The sequence below is a fragment of the Carassius carassius genome, chromosome 1 (genome assembly GCF_963082965.1).
Source record: "Carassius carassius chromosome 1, fCarCar2.1, whole genome shotgun sequence".
NCBI lineage: Eukaryota > Metazoa > Chordata > Actinopteri > Cypriniformes > Cyprinidae > Carassius > Carassius carassius.
The window spans coordinates 235138-254477 of record NC_081755.1 but is presented as its reverse complement, the minus strand read 5'-3'; the positions used below and the strand labels follow the sequence as shown (position 1 = coordinate 254477).

The 19340-nt window shown below is 41.0% G+C and overlaps 1 protein-coding gene across 2 annotated transcripts; it reads right to left on the bottom strand.

The window, feature by feature from the left end:
* Positions 1-741: 741 nt before the first annotated feature.
* On the bottom strand, positions 742-17118 carry LOC132133537 (gastrula zinc finger protein XlCGF8.2DB-like). Of its 2 annotated transcripts, XM_059546508.1 has the most exons (3): positions 16904-17118; positions 1837-2691; positions 742-1359 (listed from the first exon to the last, which is right to left on the bottom strand). In XM_059546508.1, exons 2-3 carry the CDS (start codon positions 2684-2686, stop codon positions 1076-1078), a joined length of 1134 nt encoding a protein of 377 aa, XP_059402491.1. In that variant the 5' UTR covers positions 2687-2691; positions 16904-17118; the 3' UTR covers positions 742-1075. The 2 variants fall into 2 exon arrangements, with proteins under 2 accessions (XP_059402491.1, XP_059402426.1); XM_059546443.1 differs by having other exon boundaries at positions 742-2691.
* Between the last annotated feature and the right edge of the window lie 2222 nt (positions 17119-19340).

Here is a 19340-nt window from a genome sequence, read left to right as displayed (position 1 = left end):
TATCTCATGAACGCACTGGCGGATCTCCACCAAATTCGGGGGATCCCTTCAGCTCAAGGAGCCCTCCCGAACGCCACCCTCCACGTGTCAGTAGCCCCCCGGGATCACTAGATTGGTCAGCGCCATACCACGAATTTAGGCATCCATAACTCCCGAACCCCGAGGGCTATCGACACGGGGGTGGTCTCATTTGAAAGAGGACTTCTAGACATACACTAGATTTAGCATTCGAGACGGTTACCTGAAATGAAGGAAATGAAGAATCCCCGAATTTGCTGCGGATTTGCCACGACGTTACAGAGATATGGCCATTCAAAGTTTCAATGGTATTCCATAGACTTAAGCTTTAAAGCATCTCATCCGGGTCTCTAGTTGCAAATGAGCGCTCTCTACTGGACAAACTAAGTAATTATACCATTTACATGCATTTTATCGGCGTTATATGTACTGTAATAAAATATTTTATATCAGTGGCATATTCTATGATACATCTGCTACGGGCTCATATCGGCCAATAAAAATCGTCAAAACGATATATCGGTCGGTAAAATCTGCAAAACTATATATCGGTAGATAAAATCGGCAAAACAATATATTGGTTGGACTCTGGCTTTTCTAACCTGTCATCGTGTGAACACTTGTAAGGTTTTCCCACAGTATGAACTTTCTGGAGCATTTCAGTTAAGAATCTCTCTCTCTCTCTAAAAAAACAGCCCTTCCGCAATCAGAACAGATATGATTCTTCACAGCGCTGTCTTTTCAGATGTTTTTCAAGAAATACCCATCTGTCTAAAACTCTTTGAACAATAAGATCGTGCGTTACGTCCTCTCCTGCGTATGCACTTTCAGGTGATCCTTCAGGGAATATGCCCTAAAATATGTTTTACTGCACTGGTCACAGTTACATAGTCTTTCTCCAGAATGAGTATGCAGATCTTCTTTTAAAACCCTTGACTTTCTGAAACACTTTCCACACTGTCCACATGTGAAGGGCTTCTCTCCAGAGTGGATTTTCATGTGCTCATAAAGAGTCAGAAATTTTTACCGCACTGATCACATGTTTTTAGGCTTCTCTTCAATGTATTTTCATGTGTTTTATAAGGCGTTCTTTTTTCATGAAACCCTTTCCGCAGTGCTTACATGTGAAGGGCTTCTCTCCAGTGTGGATCCTGATGTGGTTTTTAAGGTGTTCTTTTTGTATAAAACTCTTCCCACACTGATCACAACTGTGTGGCTTCTCACCAGTGTGGATTTTTATGTGATCATTATAATTTCCTTTATGTCTGAAACTCTTCCCACACTGATCACATGTGAAGGGTTTTTCTCCAGTGTGGATTCTCATGTGTGTATTAAGGCTTCCTTTATGTCTGTACGGCATCGCTCCAGTGTGGATTTTCATGTGTTCGTAGAGAAATCCTTTAAGTCTGAACTTCTTCCCGCACTGAAAACATGTGTGTGGTTTCTCTTCAGTGTGGATTGTCTCATGTATTTTCAGATATTCTGGCCATGTGAATTTCTTGTCAGAGTGTGAACACTGGCTATGTTTTTCTCCGGTGTGAACGCTCTGGTGCTTTTTCAGTGCATGAACTGTAAAAAAAGTCTTTCCACACTCAGAGCAAATATGATCCTTCACACCGCTGTGTCTTTTCAGATGTGTTTTTAAAGTACCCATCTGTCTAAAGCTCTTTGCACACAAAGAACATACATAAGGCCTCTCCTGTGTATGCACTGTCAGGTGGTCCTTCAGGAAATCTGCCCTAAAAAACCTTTTACTGCAGTGGTCACACTTATAAATTCTGTCTCTAGAATGGGTTAGCTGATGCACTTTAAAAACACTTGACTTTCTGAAACTCTTCCCGCACTGTTCACATGTGAAGGGCTTCTCTCCAGTGTGGATTTTCATGTGTTCATTAAGCTGACCTTTTTGTATGAAACTCTTCTCACACTGATCACATGTGTACTGCTTCTCTCCAGTGTGGATTCTCATGTGATCATTATAGTTTGCTTTATGTCTGAAATTCTTCCCGCACTGATCACATGCGAAGGGTTTCTCTCCAGAGTGGATTTTCATGTGTTCCTTATAGTTTCCTTTATGTGTAAAATTCTTACCACACTGATCACATGTGTGTGGCTTTTCTCCAGTGTGGATCCTCATGTGTTTTTTAAGGTGTTCTTTTTGTATAAATCTCTTCCCGCACTGATCACATGTGTGTAGTTTCTCTCCAGAGTGGATTTTCATGTGATCGTTATAATTTCCTTTATGTCTGTAATTCTTCCCGCACTGATCACATGTGAATGGTTTCTTTCCAGTGTGGATTCTCATGTGTGTATTTAGGTTTCCTTTATGTCTGAATTTCCTCCCGCATTGATCACATGAGTACGGCATCGCTCCAGTGTGGATTTTCGTGTGTTCATTCAGGTTTCCTTTATTTCTGAATTTCTTCCCGCACTGATCACATGCGTATGGCTTCTCTTCAGTGTGGATTTTCATGTGTTTATTCAAGTTTCCTTTTAGTGTGAAACTCTTCTCGCACTGATCACACTCGTACAGCTCCATTCCACTATGAAATTTCATGTGAAGATTAAGAGTTTGTTCACATGAGAAACTCTTTCCACACTGAGGGCAAGTGTCATGATGTTTCTTCCCTGCTTCCATCAGTTCTTCAATCACCTTGGTATCTTCCATCAGGTCTAAAATGAAAGTTAAAAAGTTTGATTTACATTAACTCAAAAGAAAAGTATTAAAGTATGATCATTTTGATACATTCATTTTAACAGGGTACACTGAACTTATTTTAAAAACACAACAACACTGTTTTTGTAGTCAAAATATTAAATATTTACATTTTATTAATCAGAGTTGTAAAACATTCAAAAGTTCAGCAACATGGTTGCAAAAAGTTTGAAACAAATATAAACTAGATATTAAAATTTGTAGTAAAACTAAGTTGGCTTGAAAAAGGTTTGCTATAAAGTTTGAGGGTTTTCAGTTTTAACTAATTTGAAGTAGTTTTAAAGTTTTGAAGACAATACAATTCATCATAAAATATATAAATAGTGAACTAGCAATTTGCTAACATAAGCAAGTAACTAGCATGTTTTAAGCATGATAAACAAGGGACTAGTATGTTGATGGCATGATTAGCAAGTAACTAGCATGTTGATAGCATGTTTCTAGCATCATTCCAATTATTATTTTTAAAACATGACAGGCAAAAATTGCATGTTTTTGTAGTAAGTTGGCTTGAAAAAGGCTTGCTAGAAAGTTTGAGGATTTTCAAGTTTTTAAGTTTTGAAGGCAATACAATCATAAACATAATTAGCAAGCAACTAGCATGTTGCTTATGTCACTAAAACAAATTCCTTTTATGTGCAAGCATACTTGGCAATAAAGCTCTTTCTGATTCTAGTAATTACTAACATGACTAGCAAATTACTAGCATGATAATCAAGTGACTAGTATGTTGGTAGTATGATTAGCAAGTTACTAGCATGTTTATATGCTATTCCAGCTAAAACCAGTTAATTCAGTAAAAAAGAAAAAAGAAACCGCTAAAAAGCTGCTTGACATAATGGCGCCATTGTGGGTGGCTTGCCGTCTGTCGCTTAGTGCAGTGCTCATCAAATCTGTGAAACCCACAATAAGAACACAATTCCTCATTACTGCTAACCTAGCACTTACTCCAGGAGCGGCTCACACTCCAACGCAGGTCATCTTTCGACGGAACCTACGCTCATTCTATCCATCTCGCCTATCTTCTGTGGTTTCATCCTCACTTCCTGCACTCTCTCAGTTCTCTGCTCTGGACACGAACAGCGCTACGGACACTCTTTGCTCCACTTTAACATCTTGCTTGGACAACTTTTGCCCACGGTTGTCTAGACCAGCACGCACTGCCCCATCTGCCCCCTGGCTGTCTGAGGTTCTCCGTGAACATCGCTCTAAACTCAGGGCTGCAGAGAGGAAATGGCAGAAATCAAGAAACTCTACAGACCTCAGTGTGTATCAGTCTCTCCTCTCTTCCTTCTCTGCAAATGTCTTCACTGCTAAAACAGCCTACTACCACAACAAAATTAATAGCTGTTGTGACGCTCGGACACTCGGAGACTTTCTCTTCTCTTCTTAATCCACCGCCACTACCTCCTCCATCGACTCTTACAGCGGACGACTTTGCAGTTTTCTTCACAAATTAGACAAGAACCATCAGTGACCAATTCTCCACACCGCAGACTGAGGACAACTTCACAATGACCGACGCACACTCTTTCTCCTCCTTCTCCCCACTCTCAGAGATGGACGTCTCCAAACTTCTCCTGTCCAATCATCCTACTACTTGTCCACTTGATCCTATCCCCGCTCACCTCCTTCAAGCGATCTCTTCTTCAGTCATACCTTCGCTTACTCACGTTATCAATTCCTCTCTTCACTCTGGAACATTTCCCTCAGCATTCAAGCAGGCTCGGGTAAGCCCACTGCTCAAGAAACCAGCTCTAAATCCAGCACTTCTTGAAAAGGACCTCTTACTGGACCTGTCTGCTGCTTTTGACACTGTTAATAACCAGATTCTCCTGTCCACCCTCAGAAAGATGGGCATCTCTGGAACTGCATTCCTGTGGGTTAAGTCCTACCTCTCTGACAGATCCTTCAGTGTGTCTTAGAGGGGTGATGTTTCTAAGTCACAACAACTTGCTACTGGGGTTCCTCAAGGCTCAGTACTTGGACCACTTCTCTTCTCCATCTACATGACATCATTAAGATCTGTCATTCAGAAGCATGGCTTTTCTTATCACTGCTACGCTGATGACACCCAACTCTACCTCTCATTCCAACCAGATGACCTGACGGTAGCTGCTCGCATTTCAGCCTGTCTGAGTGACATCTCTAGCTGGATGAATGACCATCACCTTCAGCTTAACCTTACGAAGACAGAACTCCTGGTGATTCCAGCTAACCCATTGCTTCATCACAACTTCTCTATACAGCTGGGCTCATCAACCATTACTCCTTCGAGGACAGCTAGAAACCTAGGAGTTGTGATGGATCATCAGTTAAGCTTCACAGACCACATTGCTACAACTACCCGGTCCTGCAGGTTTGCATTATACAACATTAGGAAGATTAGACCCTTCCTGTCAGAGCAAGCAACCCAACTTCTTGTCCAAGCTCTTGTTCTCTCCAGACTGGACTATTGTAATGCTCTCCTGGCGGGCCTTCCTGCATGTACTGTCAAGCCTCTGCAACTGATCCAAAATGCTGCAGCAAGGGTTGTCTTCAATGAGCCAAAAAAAGCTCACGTTACTCCTCTCCTCATCAGGTTACACTGGCTACCAGTAGCTGCTCGCATCAAATTCAAGGTACTGATGCTAGCCTACAAGACGACCACTGGCACGGCACCAACTTACCTAAACTTATTGGTTAAGTCGTGGCCTAATGGTTAGAGAGTCGGACTCCCAATCGAAAGGTTGTGTGTTCGAGTTCCGGGCCGGCAGGAATTGTGGGTGGGGGGAGTGCATGTACAGTTCTCTCTCCACCTTCAATACCACGACTTAGGTGCCCTTGAGCAAGGCATCGAACCCCCAACTGCTCCCCGGGCGCCGCAGCATAAATGATGAACACTGCTCCGGGTGTGTGTTCACACTGTGTGTGTGTGTGTTCACTGCTCTGTGTGTGTGCACTTCGGATGGGTTAAATGCAGAACACAAATTCTGAGTATGGGTCTCCATACTTGGCTGAATGTCACTTCACTTTCACTTAATTCTACGTGGCATTGATTCAACAAGGTGCTGAAAGCATTCTTTAGAAATGTTGGCCCATATTGATAGGATAGCATCTTGCAGTTGATGGAGATTTGTGGGATGCACATCCAGGACACGAAGCTCTCGTTCCACCACATACCAAAGATGCTCTATTGGGTTGAGATCTGGTGACTGTGGGGGCCATTTTAGTACAGTGAACTCATTGCCATGTTCAAGAAACCAATTAGAAATGATTCAAGCTTTGTGACATGGTGCATTATCCTTCTTGAAGTGGCCATCAGAGGATGGTACATGGTGGTCATAAAGGGATGGACATGGTCAGAAACAATGCTCAGGTAGGCCGTGGCATTTAAACGATGCCCAATTGGCACTAAGGGGCCTAAAGTGTGCCAAGAAAACATCCCCCACACCATTACACCACCACCAGCAGCCTGCACAGTGGTAACAAGGCATGATGGATCCATGTTCTCATTCTGTTTATGCCAAATTCTGACTCTACCATCTGAATGTCTCAACAGAAATTGAGACTCATCAGACCAGGCAACATTTTTCCAGTCTCCAACTGTCCAATTTTGGTGAGCTTGTGCAAATTGTAGCTTCTTTTTCCTATTTGTAGTGGAGATGAGTGGTACCCGGTGGGGTCTTCTGCTGTTGTAGCCCATCTGCCTCAAGGTTGTGTGTGTTGTGGCTTCACAAATGCTTTGCTGCATACCTCGACCACACCCCTAAATGCACTGAAGCAACTGCCATGTGTTTGGTTGATTAGATAATTGCATTAATGAGAAATTGAACAGGTGTATATATATATATATATATATATATATGATAGGATTGCTGGGAGAAAAAGGGACCCAAGAGCAGAATCACAGTTTGCCAAATTTATTGAACAAAAACAAAGGCAATAGTCCAAAACAAACGTTGTCAATCAGCAACCAGGTAAGGAATCCAAAACTGAACTGCATACGGGAACTGGGTACACCAAAAAGAAAAAACAAGATTAAATGAACAAACAAGGCATGAAAACTAGGCACAACTAGAGCAAAAGAGATTTAAGGGCAGTAGTGAAACGGATGGTAGCCAAGACACACTGCCAGAGAAGTACAGAAAGAGAGAAGCATAAGTATTGAAGAAAATCAATGCGAAATTGAGAGACAGGTGTGTGTGTGAGGAGAACTGGAGCACTAATTAGAATAAGGTGCAGCTGTGAAGGCAGAGTGAGTGGAATTAACCACTTAAGACATAACACAACAGAAGGCCTGATGATCAAACCAGCCTCCTGACATATATATATATGCATAAAATACTTAGTCAGTTTGATTTGTTTGGTTAACTTTGGATAATTTTTTTTATTTTAATACCGTGCAGTGAACAAAATTAAGATTCGAGAGATTGTTCAAGTCAGTGCTCAGTAAATGATGATAAGTTTAGAAATGTTGTGCATCCACTTATTATTAGTGTGACATTTTAACATGCAAATGAAGGGGAAAACGTCAAGATATCGGCCCTAAAAATCGGCAGCACATATCGGCCATCGGCTGACCCTGACCTCTAAACAGCGTTAATGGAAAAACCCATATCGGTCGATCTCTACCGCAAAGCACTCCAGCGGGTGGTGAAAACTGCTCAAAGGATCACCCGCACCCAGTTAACTTCCACTGAAGCGCTGTCTGGGCAGGGCAAGAAACATCATCAAGGATGCCTCTGACCCTAACCATGGACTCTTCACCCTCCTTCCACCCGGCAGGCGTAACAGGAGCTACGCTCTCTAGTAGACTCAGGAAGAGCTTCTTCCCCGAGGCTGTGACACTCCTGAATGCCACACCACCAATCTAACCTGCACCTGCTCTCTTACTGCACTGGTCACAGTACTTACATACATGTGTTTGCACTACCCATATTCTGCACACTGTTCTAGCTATTACTGTAAACTGTCTAAAGCTGTTACTGTACAAAGCACAGTAAACTATTTCTATAAAAATATCACAGAATACATTGTTTAACAATACTTTTGCACACTCATCCAACTGTATTTATTACCAGTTATTACATTGCTGCGGTTTAAAATGTACATATAACCCTTCATTGCTCTGTTCATAATGTATATATAATCCCTACATTGCACTCATATTTATATTCTGTATGTTCTCTGCTCAGTACTGTAGAACTCAGGGCTGCACGGTTCTGGATAAATTGAGAATCATGATTGTTTTGGTCTCATATAGAGATCACGATTCTCCTACGATTCTGAACTAAATAAAATAACGTTGTTACTCAATCTTATTGCTGCAGTCTCTTTAAAAGTGTCTAATTAATCTGAATTAATTATTAGACATTTTAATATACACTACCAGTCCAAAAGTCTTTGAACAGTAAGATTTTTTGTTTATAATTCTGTTCTGCTCACAGAGCCTACATTTATTTTATCCAAAACACAGTAAAAGTAGTAATGTTGTGATACATTTGTACAACCAAAAGACTGCTTTCTATTGGAATAGATTTTAAAATGTAGTTTATTTCTGTGATGCTCCGCTGTATTTTCAGCATCATTCCTCCAGTCTTCAGTGTCACGTGATCCTTCAGAAATCATTCTTATTTCTATTATTATCATTATCACAGGTATATAAATTAATACTTTTATTTTGCAAGGATTCTTTAAATTGATCAAGTGTGACAGACATTTATAACAAAAGATTTCTATTTCACACAAATTTTGTTCTTCTGAACTTACAAAGAAACCTGAAAAAAATCTACTCATCTGTTTTCAACACAATAATAATAATAATAATAAAAATAAATGTTTTTTTGAGCAGTAAATCAACATATTTTCATGATTTCTGAGGATCATGTGACACTGAAGACTGGAGAAATGATGCTGAAAATACAGCGGAGCATCACAGAAATATATCAAGTTATTTTAAATTGTAAAAATATTTCAAAATTTTACTGAGCAGAAGAGACTTATTTAAAAACATTACACATCTTACGGTTCAAAATCTTTTGACTGGTGGTGTATATATATTTAAAACCCCAGTTTGTTATATTAGAATGATGAAAAAGTTGTTTAAATCACTGATTCAAAAACCTACTTCCCTTGTTTCATTACTGGATGAATAAGCGTTTTTGAACGATTCTCTTGAATGAGAAATTAATTCCTTGACAAATACATTTAAGACACTTGTCGCAAATAGTGGTGAAACAATGCAATCGACACAAACGTTCTTTGAAGCGCACTACTTTCAAAAGGGGATTTGGACCGCTGCCATATAACATATGACTGTAAGACAGAAATAATACTGTGTAGTTGAGAAGACCGTTTGTGAAGATGTTTCTTAACCAAACATGCTAACTGCTCTCTCCGTGTCAGCGGCAGTGTGAAAACAGATCTGAATGATCCGGTAAGACTTTGTCAGAGGTTTAAAACAGACTCGGGGAATCGTTGTCATTTAGAAATGAGATCGAGAGGGTGTCTGAATCGAGATCGCGATCTTTTAACGATTAATCGTGAAGCTCTATAGCAACTCCACTGTACATTCTGTAAATCCCAGCGTCACTTACTCTGCACTTTTATGTGTATAAAACACTATATTCTTACACTTCTGGTTAGATGCTAACTGCATTTCATTAGCTCTGTACTTGTACTCTGCATAATGACAAAGTTGAATCTCATCTAATCTAAATCTTAAACTATGTCTAACGCAGTCTTAACCTATGATCGATATTCTCTTGTAAGCTTGGAAGAAATTTCAAATAAGCTACTGAAGCGGTTCTCATTATGCTCCACCTCGACACCTGACAGTCTACAACACTGTTGGCCGTGCTCCTCCCGGCGAAAAACCAGCCAAAGCAGCCCATCAGTTTAGGCTGGTTTAAGCTGTATTTTCAGTAGAGCGTTTTTAAGCTTTGCTTCGGCAGTAGACGGCTAAAATACATCATAAGTCTTATTGTATAGAAGTTTTCACCCATGGGATTTCAGGTGAATTTGATTGTCTGGTTTATGAAAACAGTAAGCCGGGTCAGTTAAAAAAAAAGATAAAACAACCCGACTCAGACCAGGCTGAAGGTCTGACCCGAGTTTGGTGGTTCTAGCTTTAAGTCTAAGAGGAGATACATTTTAAAGCCAACTTAATAAGAGTAAAACAGCTCAGATAATATTTATTCATAAAGTCATAAGACTAGGCTGGACGTAAACTGCACTTTAAGTCGCGCGTAGAATTGATACCCATCACACCATCTCGGCGTATGCTACGTCTGAGACTAAACCTTACGCCTAGTCAGAGCTAGGTGTAAAGTGAAAAGTCATGAACTGTGTTTAGAAGAGCAAAATTGTAACCATAAAATAATGACTTATAATTTGAACGGCCAGGCTGGATTTCATAGGAATCTTTACCTGCTAACGTTACGTCCATAAAAACAAAAATAAAAAACATTTCAGAGATCTCATCAACTCTGAACCTTAACTTGTATTAGATTCAAAATGTCACTGAAGAGAATTTGGTAACACTTTATTATAAGGTTTATTAGTTAACATTAGTTAACTACTTTAGCTAACATGAACTAAAAATGAATTGTTCTTCAGCATTTATTAATCTTAGTTAATGTTTGTTTGCTAATGCATTATTAAAATCAACAGTTGTGCTTCTTAGCACCGAGTTAACAAAACAAACAATGAATGTCTGTATTTATTAATATTTCTTAATGTTAATGAGAATACTGTAATAAATGTACTGTTCATTGTCCTTTGTAGGGCTGTCAATTTTGAGAAAAATCTAATTCGAACGGATATCGAATATCATGCAGTGTATTCGAATATATATAAATTAAGTTCCAGTCTTGTAGTTTGAAACTGGGATACAGAATCGCTAACCCCAACCTTCATCTGCCCACTTTATCAACACCCTAATCACGTAACGCTGTCACATTAAGTATTCTGTGTTTCCACCGTGGTAAATAGTCTGGGTGCGTTTCTCCATACAAACTATGCAAATGTCAGTAATACTTGATAACATCAGTCAGCTCGCCTGGACTACTGCAATTTTCCTCTCTGTATATTTACAATAAAACGAAATAGGATATCAAATACCACTGCCTCCTCTCGTTTTCATTTAAACATAATAACAGCTGCAGAAATGTACTTAGTTCAGGGATATGTGTATGTATAGAGCCATTACAATGAAACGAAATATTATATAAATTTGACTTTTTAATTTTCATTTTAACATATAGATAAATTGAATACAGACCAAAGATTACCTGTTAGATTTCCCCAAACGAATTATATTTTATGTTTAACCACTAAAGAGACATCAGAGCCAGCGGCACACATCAGAAGGTCTAGCCGAGGTGAGGCTGCTTCTCGGTGGATACATGATCACTGAGCTCCTGCTGATCGCGTGGAGCTGACCGTCTCTGAGATCGGCGAAACACATTTTTAAATAGGCGCTGTCTTTATAAATAAACCACAGATTTGACTTTAAAGCAACTACATTCACAATACTTTTAAAATTACATTTCATGACAAAGTAACAGTAATATTTAGAAAATGTTGATCCGAATAAATGGTGGTTGAACTCAACCAATGCTGCGTGAACTCAACCAATCAGGATGTTTAGCGGCCAAGCCCCGCCCCCGAAAGTTCAGGAACTTTGAAAAAGTACCACCTCGCCAGCAGGGACTTTCTGAGGGGCATTTATTTACCCGGAACTTTATTTATTTCCTGGTTCCTGCGGTGGAAACACACCGAGTACCAGGCCAAAGTCCCTAGTTCCTGGGTAAAGTTCCTGCGGTGGCAACACACCGAGTACCAGCCCAATCTCAAACCTGTGCCTCATTGCAAAGATTTGAGAAAATAGTCCTCCAACAATTGCAAGCAGAAAATATATATATTTTTTCCATTTCAATCTAGTTTTAGAGAACATCATACTGAGGCTGTTTGGTGAAGGTTTTTAATAATAATAATTCATTACATTTATATAGCGCTTTTCTAGGCACTCAAATCGCTTTACATAGTCTGGGGGTATCTCCTCATCCACCACTAGTGTGCAGCATCCACCTGGATGATGCGACGGCAGCCATAGCAATATTATAACAACTGATATTAATTAAATATTATTGTATGCAGTTTATAATAACATTTAATTAGTATAAAACACTGGAGCAGTGAGTACAAAATAGTCTGGAGCAAGTAGTGGAGTGGCGCCGATACAGGATGGCTGCCTCCGTGACGTGCTCTGCAGTTGTTTTTGTGTTATTGTTAGTTTGTCCTGTCTTTAGTTATATTCCTGCAATCAGTTTCACCAGGGACGAATTGCTGGATATTCGGCAACACACATCTCCCGATATTTCACCGGTTTTCGACTATTCTGATGTTTTGCTGGACATTCTTGTCGGCGGAGCGGCTGCGCTGATCACACGCTTCAAGAGGACGCGCAGGCGGGGAAAGCGAGCGGGAGCGCTCGTGAGACTCAGAAAACGCGGATTTCGAACGCCGTTGCCTAGCATCCATCTGGCAAATCTACGCTCTCTACCCAACAAAACGGACGAACTCCTTCTGCTTTTTCGGACAAATAAGGATTTCACACACTCTGCTGCTCTGTGTTTCACGGAAACCTGGCTGAATGACGCCATACCGGACAGCGCGCTCCATCTGCCGGGCTTTCAGCTGTTTAGAGCGGATCGCGACGCAGAATCAACGGGGAAATCGCGCGGCGCCGGGACATGCTTTTACATCAATGAACGGTGGTGTACAGATGTAACTGTGTTAAAGAAGACGTGCTGCTCAAATCTCGAAACGCTCTTCATTAACTGCAAGCCGTTCTATTCGCCGCGGGAGTTTCATTCGTTCATTCTGGTTAGTGTTTACATTCCTCCACAAGCACATGTGAGCTCAGCTTTACAGAAACTCGCTGAGCAGATCACAGAGACAGAACAACAACACCCAGACTCTGTTTTAATCATTCTCGGGGACTTTAATAAAGCCAATCTCTCCCGTGAACTGCCAAAATACAGACAGCATGTTACTTGTCCCACAAGAGACAGTAATATATTGGATCACTGTTACACCACAATAAAGGATGCATTTCACTCTGTTCCACGAGCAGCTTTGGGACGTTCTGATCACCTTCTGGTTCATCTTATACCGACCTACAGGCAGAAACTAAAATCAGCTAAACCTGTATTAAGGACTGTAAAAAGATGGACTAATGAAGCAGAGCAGGATTTACAATCTTGTTTTGACCTCACTGATTGGAGTGTTTTTGAAGCTGCTGCCACCGATCTGGACGAACTCACAGAGACCGTAACATCATATATCAGTTTCTGTGAGGATATGTGTATTCCTACCAAGACTCAACTAAATTACAACAATGACAAACCGTGGTTCACTGCAAAACTCAGACAGCTCCGTCAGGCCAAAGAAGATGCTTACAGGAAGGGGGACAATGTCTTGTATAAACAGGCTAAATACACACTGGAAAAGGAGATCAGAGTGGCAAAGAGGAATTATTCTGAAAAAATAAGGACTCAGTTCACTTCGAACGACTCCGCATCAGTGTGGAAAAGCCTAAAGAAGATCACCAATTACAAGACACCACCCCCCAGCACTGTGGAAAATCAACGACTGGCAGACGATCTGAACGAGTTTTACTGCAGGTTTGAAAGAACACCCATCACCTGCCCTGAACACCTCTCCACACAACCGTTCACACCAATAACAACTCCTGCAACCAACCCTGAACACCTCTCCACACAACCGTTCACACCATTCACAGCTCCTGCAACCCATCCTGAACACCTCTCCAATCAAGCGCTCTCACCATTCACACCTCCTGCATCCCCCCTCTCCCCCACACCTGCAATACAGATCAGCGAGGATGCGGTGCGCCAGGTCTTCCGGAAGCAGAAAAGGAAAAAAGCACCAGGCCCAGATGGCGTTACACCAGCCTGTCTGAAATCCTGTGCTGACCAGCTGGCCCCCATCTTCACAAAGATCTTCAACAGATCGCTGGAGCTGTGCGAAGTCCCTTCATGCTTCAAACGCTCCACCATCATCCCCATCCCAAAGAAACCCAAAATTACAGGACTAAATGACTACAGGCCTGTGGCTCTAACGTCTGTAGTCATGAAGTCATTTGAAAAACTGGTGCTGGCCCACCTGAAGGACATCACTGGACCCTTGCTGGATCCTCTTCAGTTTGCCTACAGAGCAAACAGGTCTGTGGACGATGCAGTAAACATCGGACTGCATTATGTTCTGCAACACCTAGACAGACCGGGGACCTATGTGAGGATCCTGTTTGTGGACTTCAGCTCTGCTTTTAATACGATCATGCCAAACCTCCTCCTGCCCAAACTAACTCAGCTCTCCGTGCCCACCTCCGTCTGTCAGTGGATCAACAGCTTCCTGACAGACAGGCAGCAGCTAGTGAGGCTGGGAAAATACACATCCAGCACCCGTACAATCAGCACCGGAGCTCCCCAGGGCTGTGTTCTCTCCCCACTGCTCTTCTCCCTGTACACTAATGACTGCACATCTAAGGACCCCTCTGTCAAGCTCCTGAAGTTTGCAGATGACACCACACTCATCGGCCTCATTCAGGACGGTGACGAGTCTGCTTACAGACAGGAGGTTAAAGAGCTGGCTGTCTGGTGCACTCTCAACAACCTGGAGCTTAACACGCTCAAAACAGTGGAGATGATTGTGGACTTCAGGAGAAACCCCCCTGCTCTCCCCCCACTCACCATCATGAACAGCACTGTGACTGCAGTGGAGTCATTCAGGTTCCTGGGCACCACTATCTCTCAGGACCTGAAGTGGGACATTCACATTGACTCCATTGTGAAAAAGGCCCAGCAGAGGTTGTACTTCCTTCGCCAGCTGAGGAAGTTTAACCTGCCACAGGATCTGCTGAACTGCTGAAACAGTTCTACTCCACCATCATCGAATCCATCCTCTGCACTTCAGTAACTGTCTGGTTCAGCTCAGCTTCTAAATCTGACCTCAGAAGACTACAGAGGGTAGTCCGGACTGCTGAGCGAATTATCGGTACAACCCTCCCATCTATTCAAGAACTGTACTTATCCAGAGTGAGCAAAAGGGCTGTTAAAATCACTCTGGACCCCTCACATCCAGCACACTCCCTCTTTGAACTGTTGCCATCTGGTCGACGCTACAGAGCACTGAGCACCAGAACGACCAGACACAGGAACAGTTTCTTCCCTCAGGCAATCCATCTTATGAACAGCTGATACACACTGAACACACTACACTTTATATTTATATACACATACACTTAATTTATCTAACACACATACTTAGCGTACACGTAAATCTTTTGCACATAATATACATGTACATACATGGAACACACTATACTACTTATATTTATATTTATATACACATACACTTATTTATCCAACACACATACTTAGCGTACAGTTACAATTTTTCCACATAATATACATGTACATACATAAATGCTCTTTTTAATATACCTGCCATACATTGTCAATTTGTATATTGTCAATCCTTACCCACCTATTTGTATTTTTTTGTATTTTTTATTCCTTATTGTGTTTTTTGTTCTGTCGCTGTTATGTTGCACTGCGGAGCTCTGTCACAAAAACAAATTCCTCGTATGTGTGAACATACCTGGCAATAAAGCTCATTCTGATTCTGATTCTGATTCTGAAAATGCCTGTTCTGCCACTTTGAGCTGTTTTGAATTGGGCTTTACGGTTTTGTTTAGCGCAATAATTTAATTATTTGTATTTATGGAGTTATATGTTCTTACGGGCTGTTGGCCAGGTCAGGTTTTATGTTCCAGTTAAAAAGTTTGACACATGGGACAGCAATTCTCCTGTGATGTGTGTGTGTGTGTCTAAGTTACATGGAGAAGACATGCATGACAAGAGAATACGATGACAGGCCTTTGTCAGCGAGGACCTGGTAAACAATTGACCATATGCACGGAGATCTTTATAACTTCTGCATAAACATATGACTGAGCTGGCTTATCTAAAACAGGAAGTAATTGTGCATATGTTCAATTGATAGAGCAATAGTGATTGCTCTGGAATATATTTAATACAATAATTTTTCAGTTTTTTTCTCTTTTTACATTACATGTACATTAATTGAGTTACGATATCAAATTCTACATATTGTTTGATGTTTTATTGTTCTTTGTTGTGATTGTATTTGCTATTATTATTGTTACAGTAAAGTGTTATTTTTATATTCAACTTTTGGTTTCCTGTGTACACTTTATATGGTTCTCCTCACTCCTTTCGAGTCTAGAACTGATCCAGTGGATATTTGCATTGGAGGATACAAGTGCTACATTGTGTGTGTGTGTGTGTGTGTGTGTGTGTGTGTGTGTGTGTGTGTGTGTGTGTGTGTGTGTGTGTGTGTGTGCGTGTGTATGTGTATGATCAATGCATTATCAGTGCCTTAGAAATTTTTGCACTAATGCAATGTGCTGCACAAATCACCTCTCATGTTGTTTACAATATTACTAAAGGTTGTGCAACATACAATAAACATTGTCTACATCAGGGTGAGTTTAAGCAAACTGCAAGTACTATTTGTTCATAAAACAAATACAATGGAAAAGTGTACCTTTAGAATAATAATAATAATAAATAGAAATCCCCTATAAACAGTCACCCAACTGGATCCCATTAAAATCCTATAGGACTGATCCTACAGGATATTTATTTCTTGTCCTACAAGACTATTCCTATCAGAATCCTATAGGAACGGTTCCAAAATATGATAGAAATTCCAATTAGAATCCTGTACAGTTTTCTTATTGGAATCCATTTAGGATTTTTTGAAACCGCTTTAAAACACAGCATCAGGTTCCTATGAACTTACGTTTAATACGACTATAACAGCAATAAAAGAGCTAGTTCTGTAGGCACAGAAACCGATGATAAAAGCTCTGAAGAGCACAAAGGCGCTGAACACATTATTAACACGTTTATCGTTACACGTTATCTTTCAACATCAGTAACTCGTTAGCATTGTTACACAGGTCTCAGGTCACACATATATCACAGGTGATCTCAGTTTAAACACTTCTCCAGCACACACACACACACACACACACACACACACACACACACACACACGAGCAGTGTAACTCACCGAGATGTGTTCAGTTCATGCACTGCCGATGTGTCCGTCTGCTTCAGCTCTCAGTCTCACTCTTTCTGCTCTCTCTCACACACACACACACACACACAGATCAGTGTTTAGTGTTGTTCATCACACTCTTCCTTCACACATAGATCAGTGTTGTTTATCACACTCTTCAGCAGATCGCTCTTCTTCTTCTTCTTCTTCTTCTTCTTCTTCTTCGGTGTTTTCTGCGGTTGGTCTACCAGCTCAAGGCGCATTACCGCCACCTAACGATAGTCCCTCTATTATTATCAACACATGGCTATGTTAATCTAATCGCTTGTGTTTGTGTACACACTGAACAGAGAGTAGTGATGGCCGTTTCGGCTCTTTTTTGGCTCACAAACGGCTCTTTAAAAAACAATAATGTTTTGACTATGATAGGTGTGAAAACAATTCTAATTAAATTATTAAATGCAATCATACTCACAATGTGTCACAATTTTTTTTTAAATGCATTGATTTGTTATGAATAAAGAATACTATTAAACATTTGCATTTAAATTACAACTTTTTAATGTATAGAAACATTACAAAACAAATACAATCTGAAGCTGAACAACATAATATATATTTTTTTACTCTGACTCTGACTCTTTCCTGCACTGAAGCCCTTGTGCTCTCATACCGTGGTGGAATAAGTGATTTTGAAATTACTTTCCTGCTTGGAATTGTGTACATTGGATTTAGACTACTGCTATAATTTCTAAAAGCTAAATTTGGCCTTGTTTTGCGACAGACATTGACTTTGGCATAAACTGGTCCATTACAGAAGACTGCGTTACTGTGGGTTGAGGATTACTTGACTGAGTGGATACATCTCTACGTGAGGGGCTGCTTCCAGTCGCTCCACCACCATCACTAGCGCTGATGCTGGTGTAGGTTGTGTGTAGAACCGGCTTTATGTGAGACTTTTTTTTTGGCAAATTCTTCACTGTGCTTTAACATTGTCTACATCATTCAAATGATTCCAAATACTGCTGTGCTGCCGACTCTTCTTCCTGCTTTTGTTTTGTTTTCACAGTTGTTGTGTTTATCATCTCCTCTCCTCCGAGTTTGACACTGTGTGTGTGTGTGTGTGTGTGTGTGTGTGTGTGTGTGTGTGTGTGTGTGTGTGGTGTGGTGTGGTGTGTGTGTGTGTGTGTGGTGTGGTGTGGTGTGTGTGTGTGTGGTGTGGTGTGTGTGTGTGGTGTGGTGTGTGTGTGTGTGTGTGTGTGTGTGTGTGTGTGTGTGGTGTGTGTGTGTGTGTGTGTGTGGTGTGGTGTGTGTGTGTGTGTGTGTGTGTGTGTGGTGTGTGTGTGTGTGTGTGTGGTGTGGTGTGGTGTGTGTGTGTGTGTGTGTGTGTGTGTGTGTGTGTGTGGTGTGGTGTGTGTGTGTGTGTGTGTGTGTGTGTGTGTGTGTGCTCCTTGTTGCTCCTTTAGGCCTATATAATATTTTTTTTCTTTGAATTAGTCAATTATTTAAAATAAAATAAATTGCATCCATTATTTCATTATTACATAATGATTTAATTTCTATAGGCAATATTTATTTTAAATAGAGTCGTCTCTTCAGACATGCGAGCCAGCTACAAGAGCCGGCTCTTAGAGTCGAACGACCCATCACTAACAGAGAGCCACGGTGAAAGAGACCGACTCCCTTCTCTTCTGAACTAATAACATCACTTCTTATTGCTGCTGTTACACTTTCCCCTGGAATTGATGTTGTATTGACGAACTTGAAGTCTTAATGTAATTCAAATTGAAATTTATAATTGATTACATTATAAATTAAATATAATTAAACGTGTTTAATCAGAATGTCTCACATGAAGATTGCTAAAAGTTTGTGTTCTGGATTGAGTGCACAGAGAGAATGACTCCTCATGATCAACTGATGTCCCTGTGTTGACCACATAAACGCTGAAGCAAAGGAAAGAACTGCAAATCCCTACAGAAGAACACTCCGTACATATCAAACTATCTGTAACAGACAAAGCATTGGTAACTCATGGTCTGTGTGCCTCACTGCTTGGAGTCTCCAAACTCACAGGGAAGGTCATGGAAAGACTGTTTGTAGGACAGTGTCAGGAACAGTGCGCTCCAACAGAGCTGAAGTGTAAAACAGGGCTGGTGGTCAGTGCTATCTTTTTGCTCTACTGCAGTCCATTTCAAGGGAACAAGGCATGGACATAAAAGCATGGACATTTGAAGGAACGTGAGCAATTTTGGAGCTGCAGGTGACAAGTGTTCATCAACTCAGTTCTGGCTCATTCCAGACGGTTGGTCTGGGAACGCCCCGTCACGTGATGTGAATTTAGCCTGTGGGAGAAAACATTGCCTTGGCTCCAATTGAAATACACGGGACAATCATTGCCGAAGGGTTGCTGTGTCGTTTTCTGTACCTCCAATAAACTAACAAATTA

Bases quoted from the DNA above. Each gene is read 5' to 3' on its own strand.
- LOC132133537 (XM_059546443.1), bottom strand. From the start codon at position 2,686: ATGGAAGATACCAAGGTGATTGAAGAACTGATGGAAGCAGGGAAGAAA.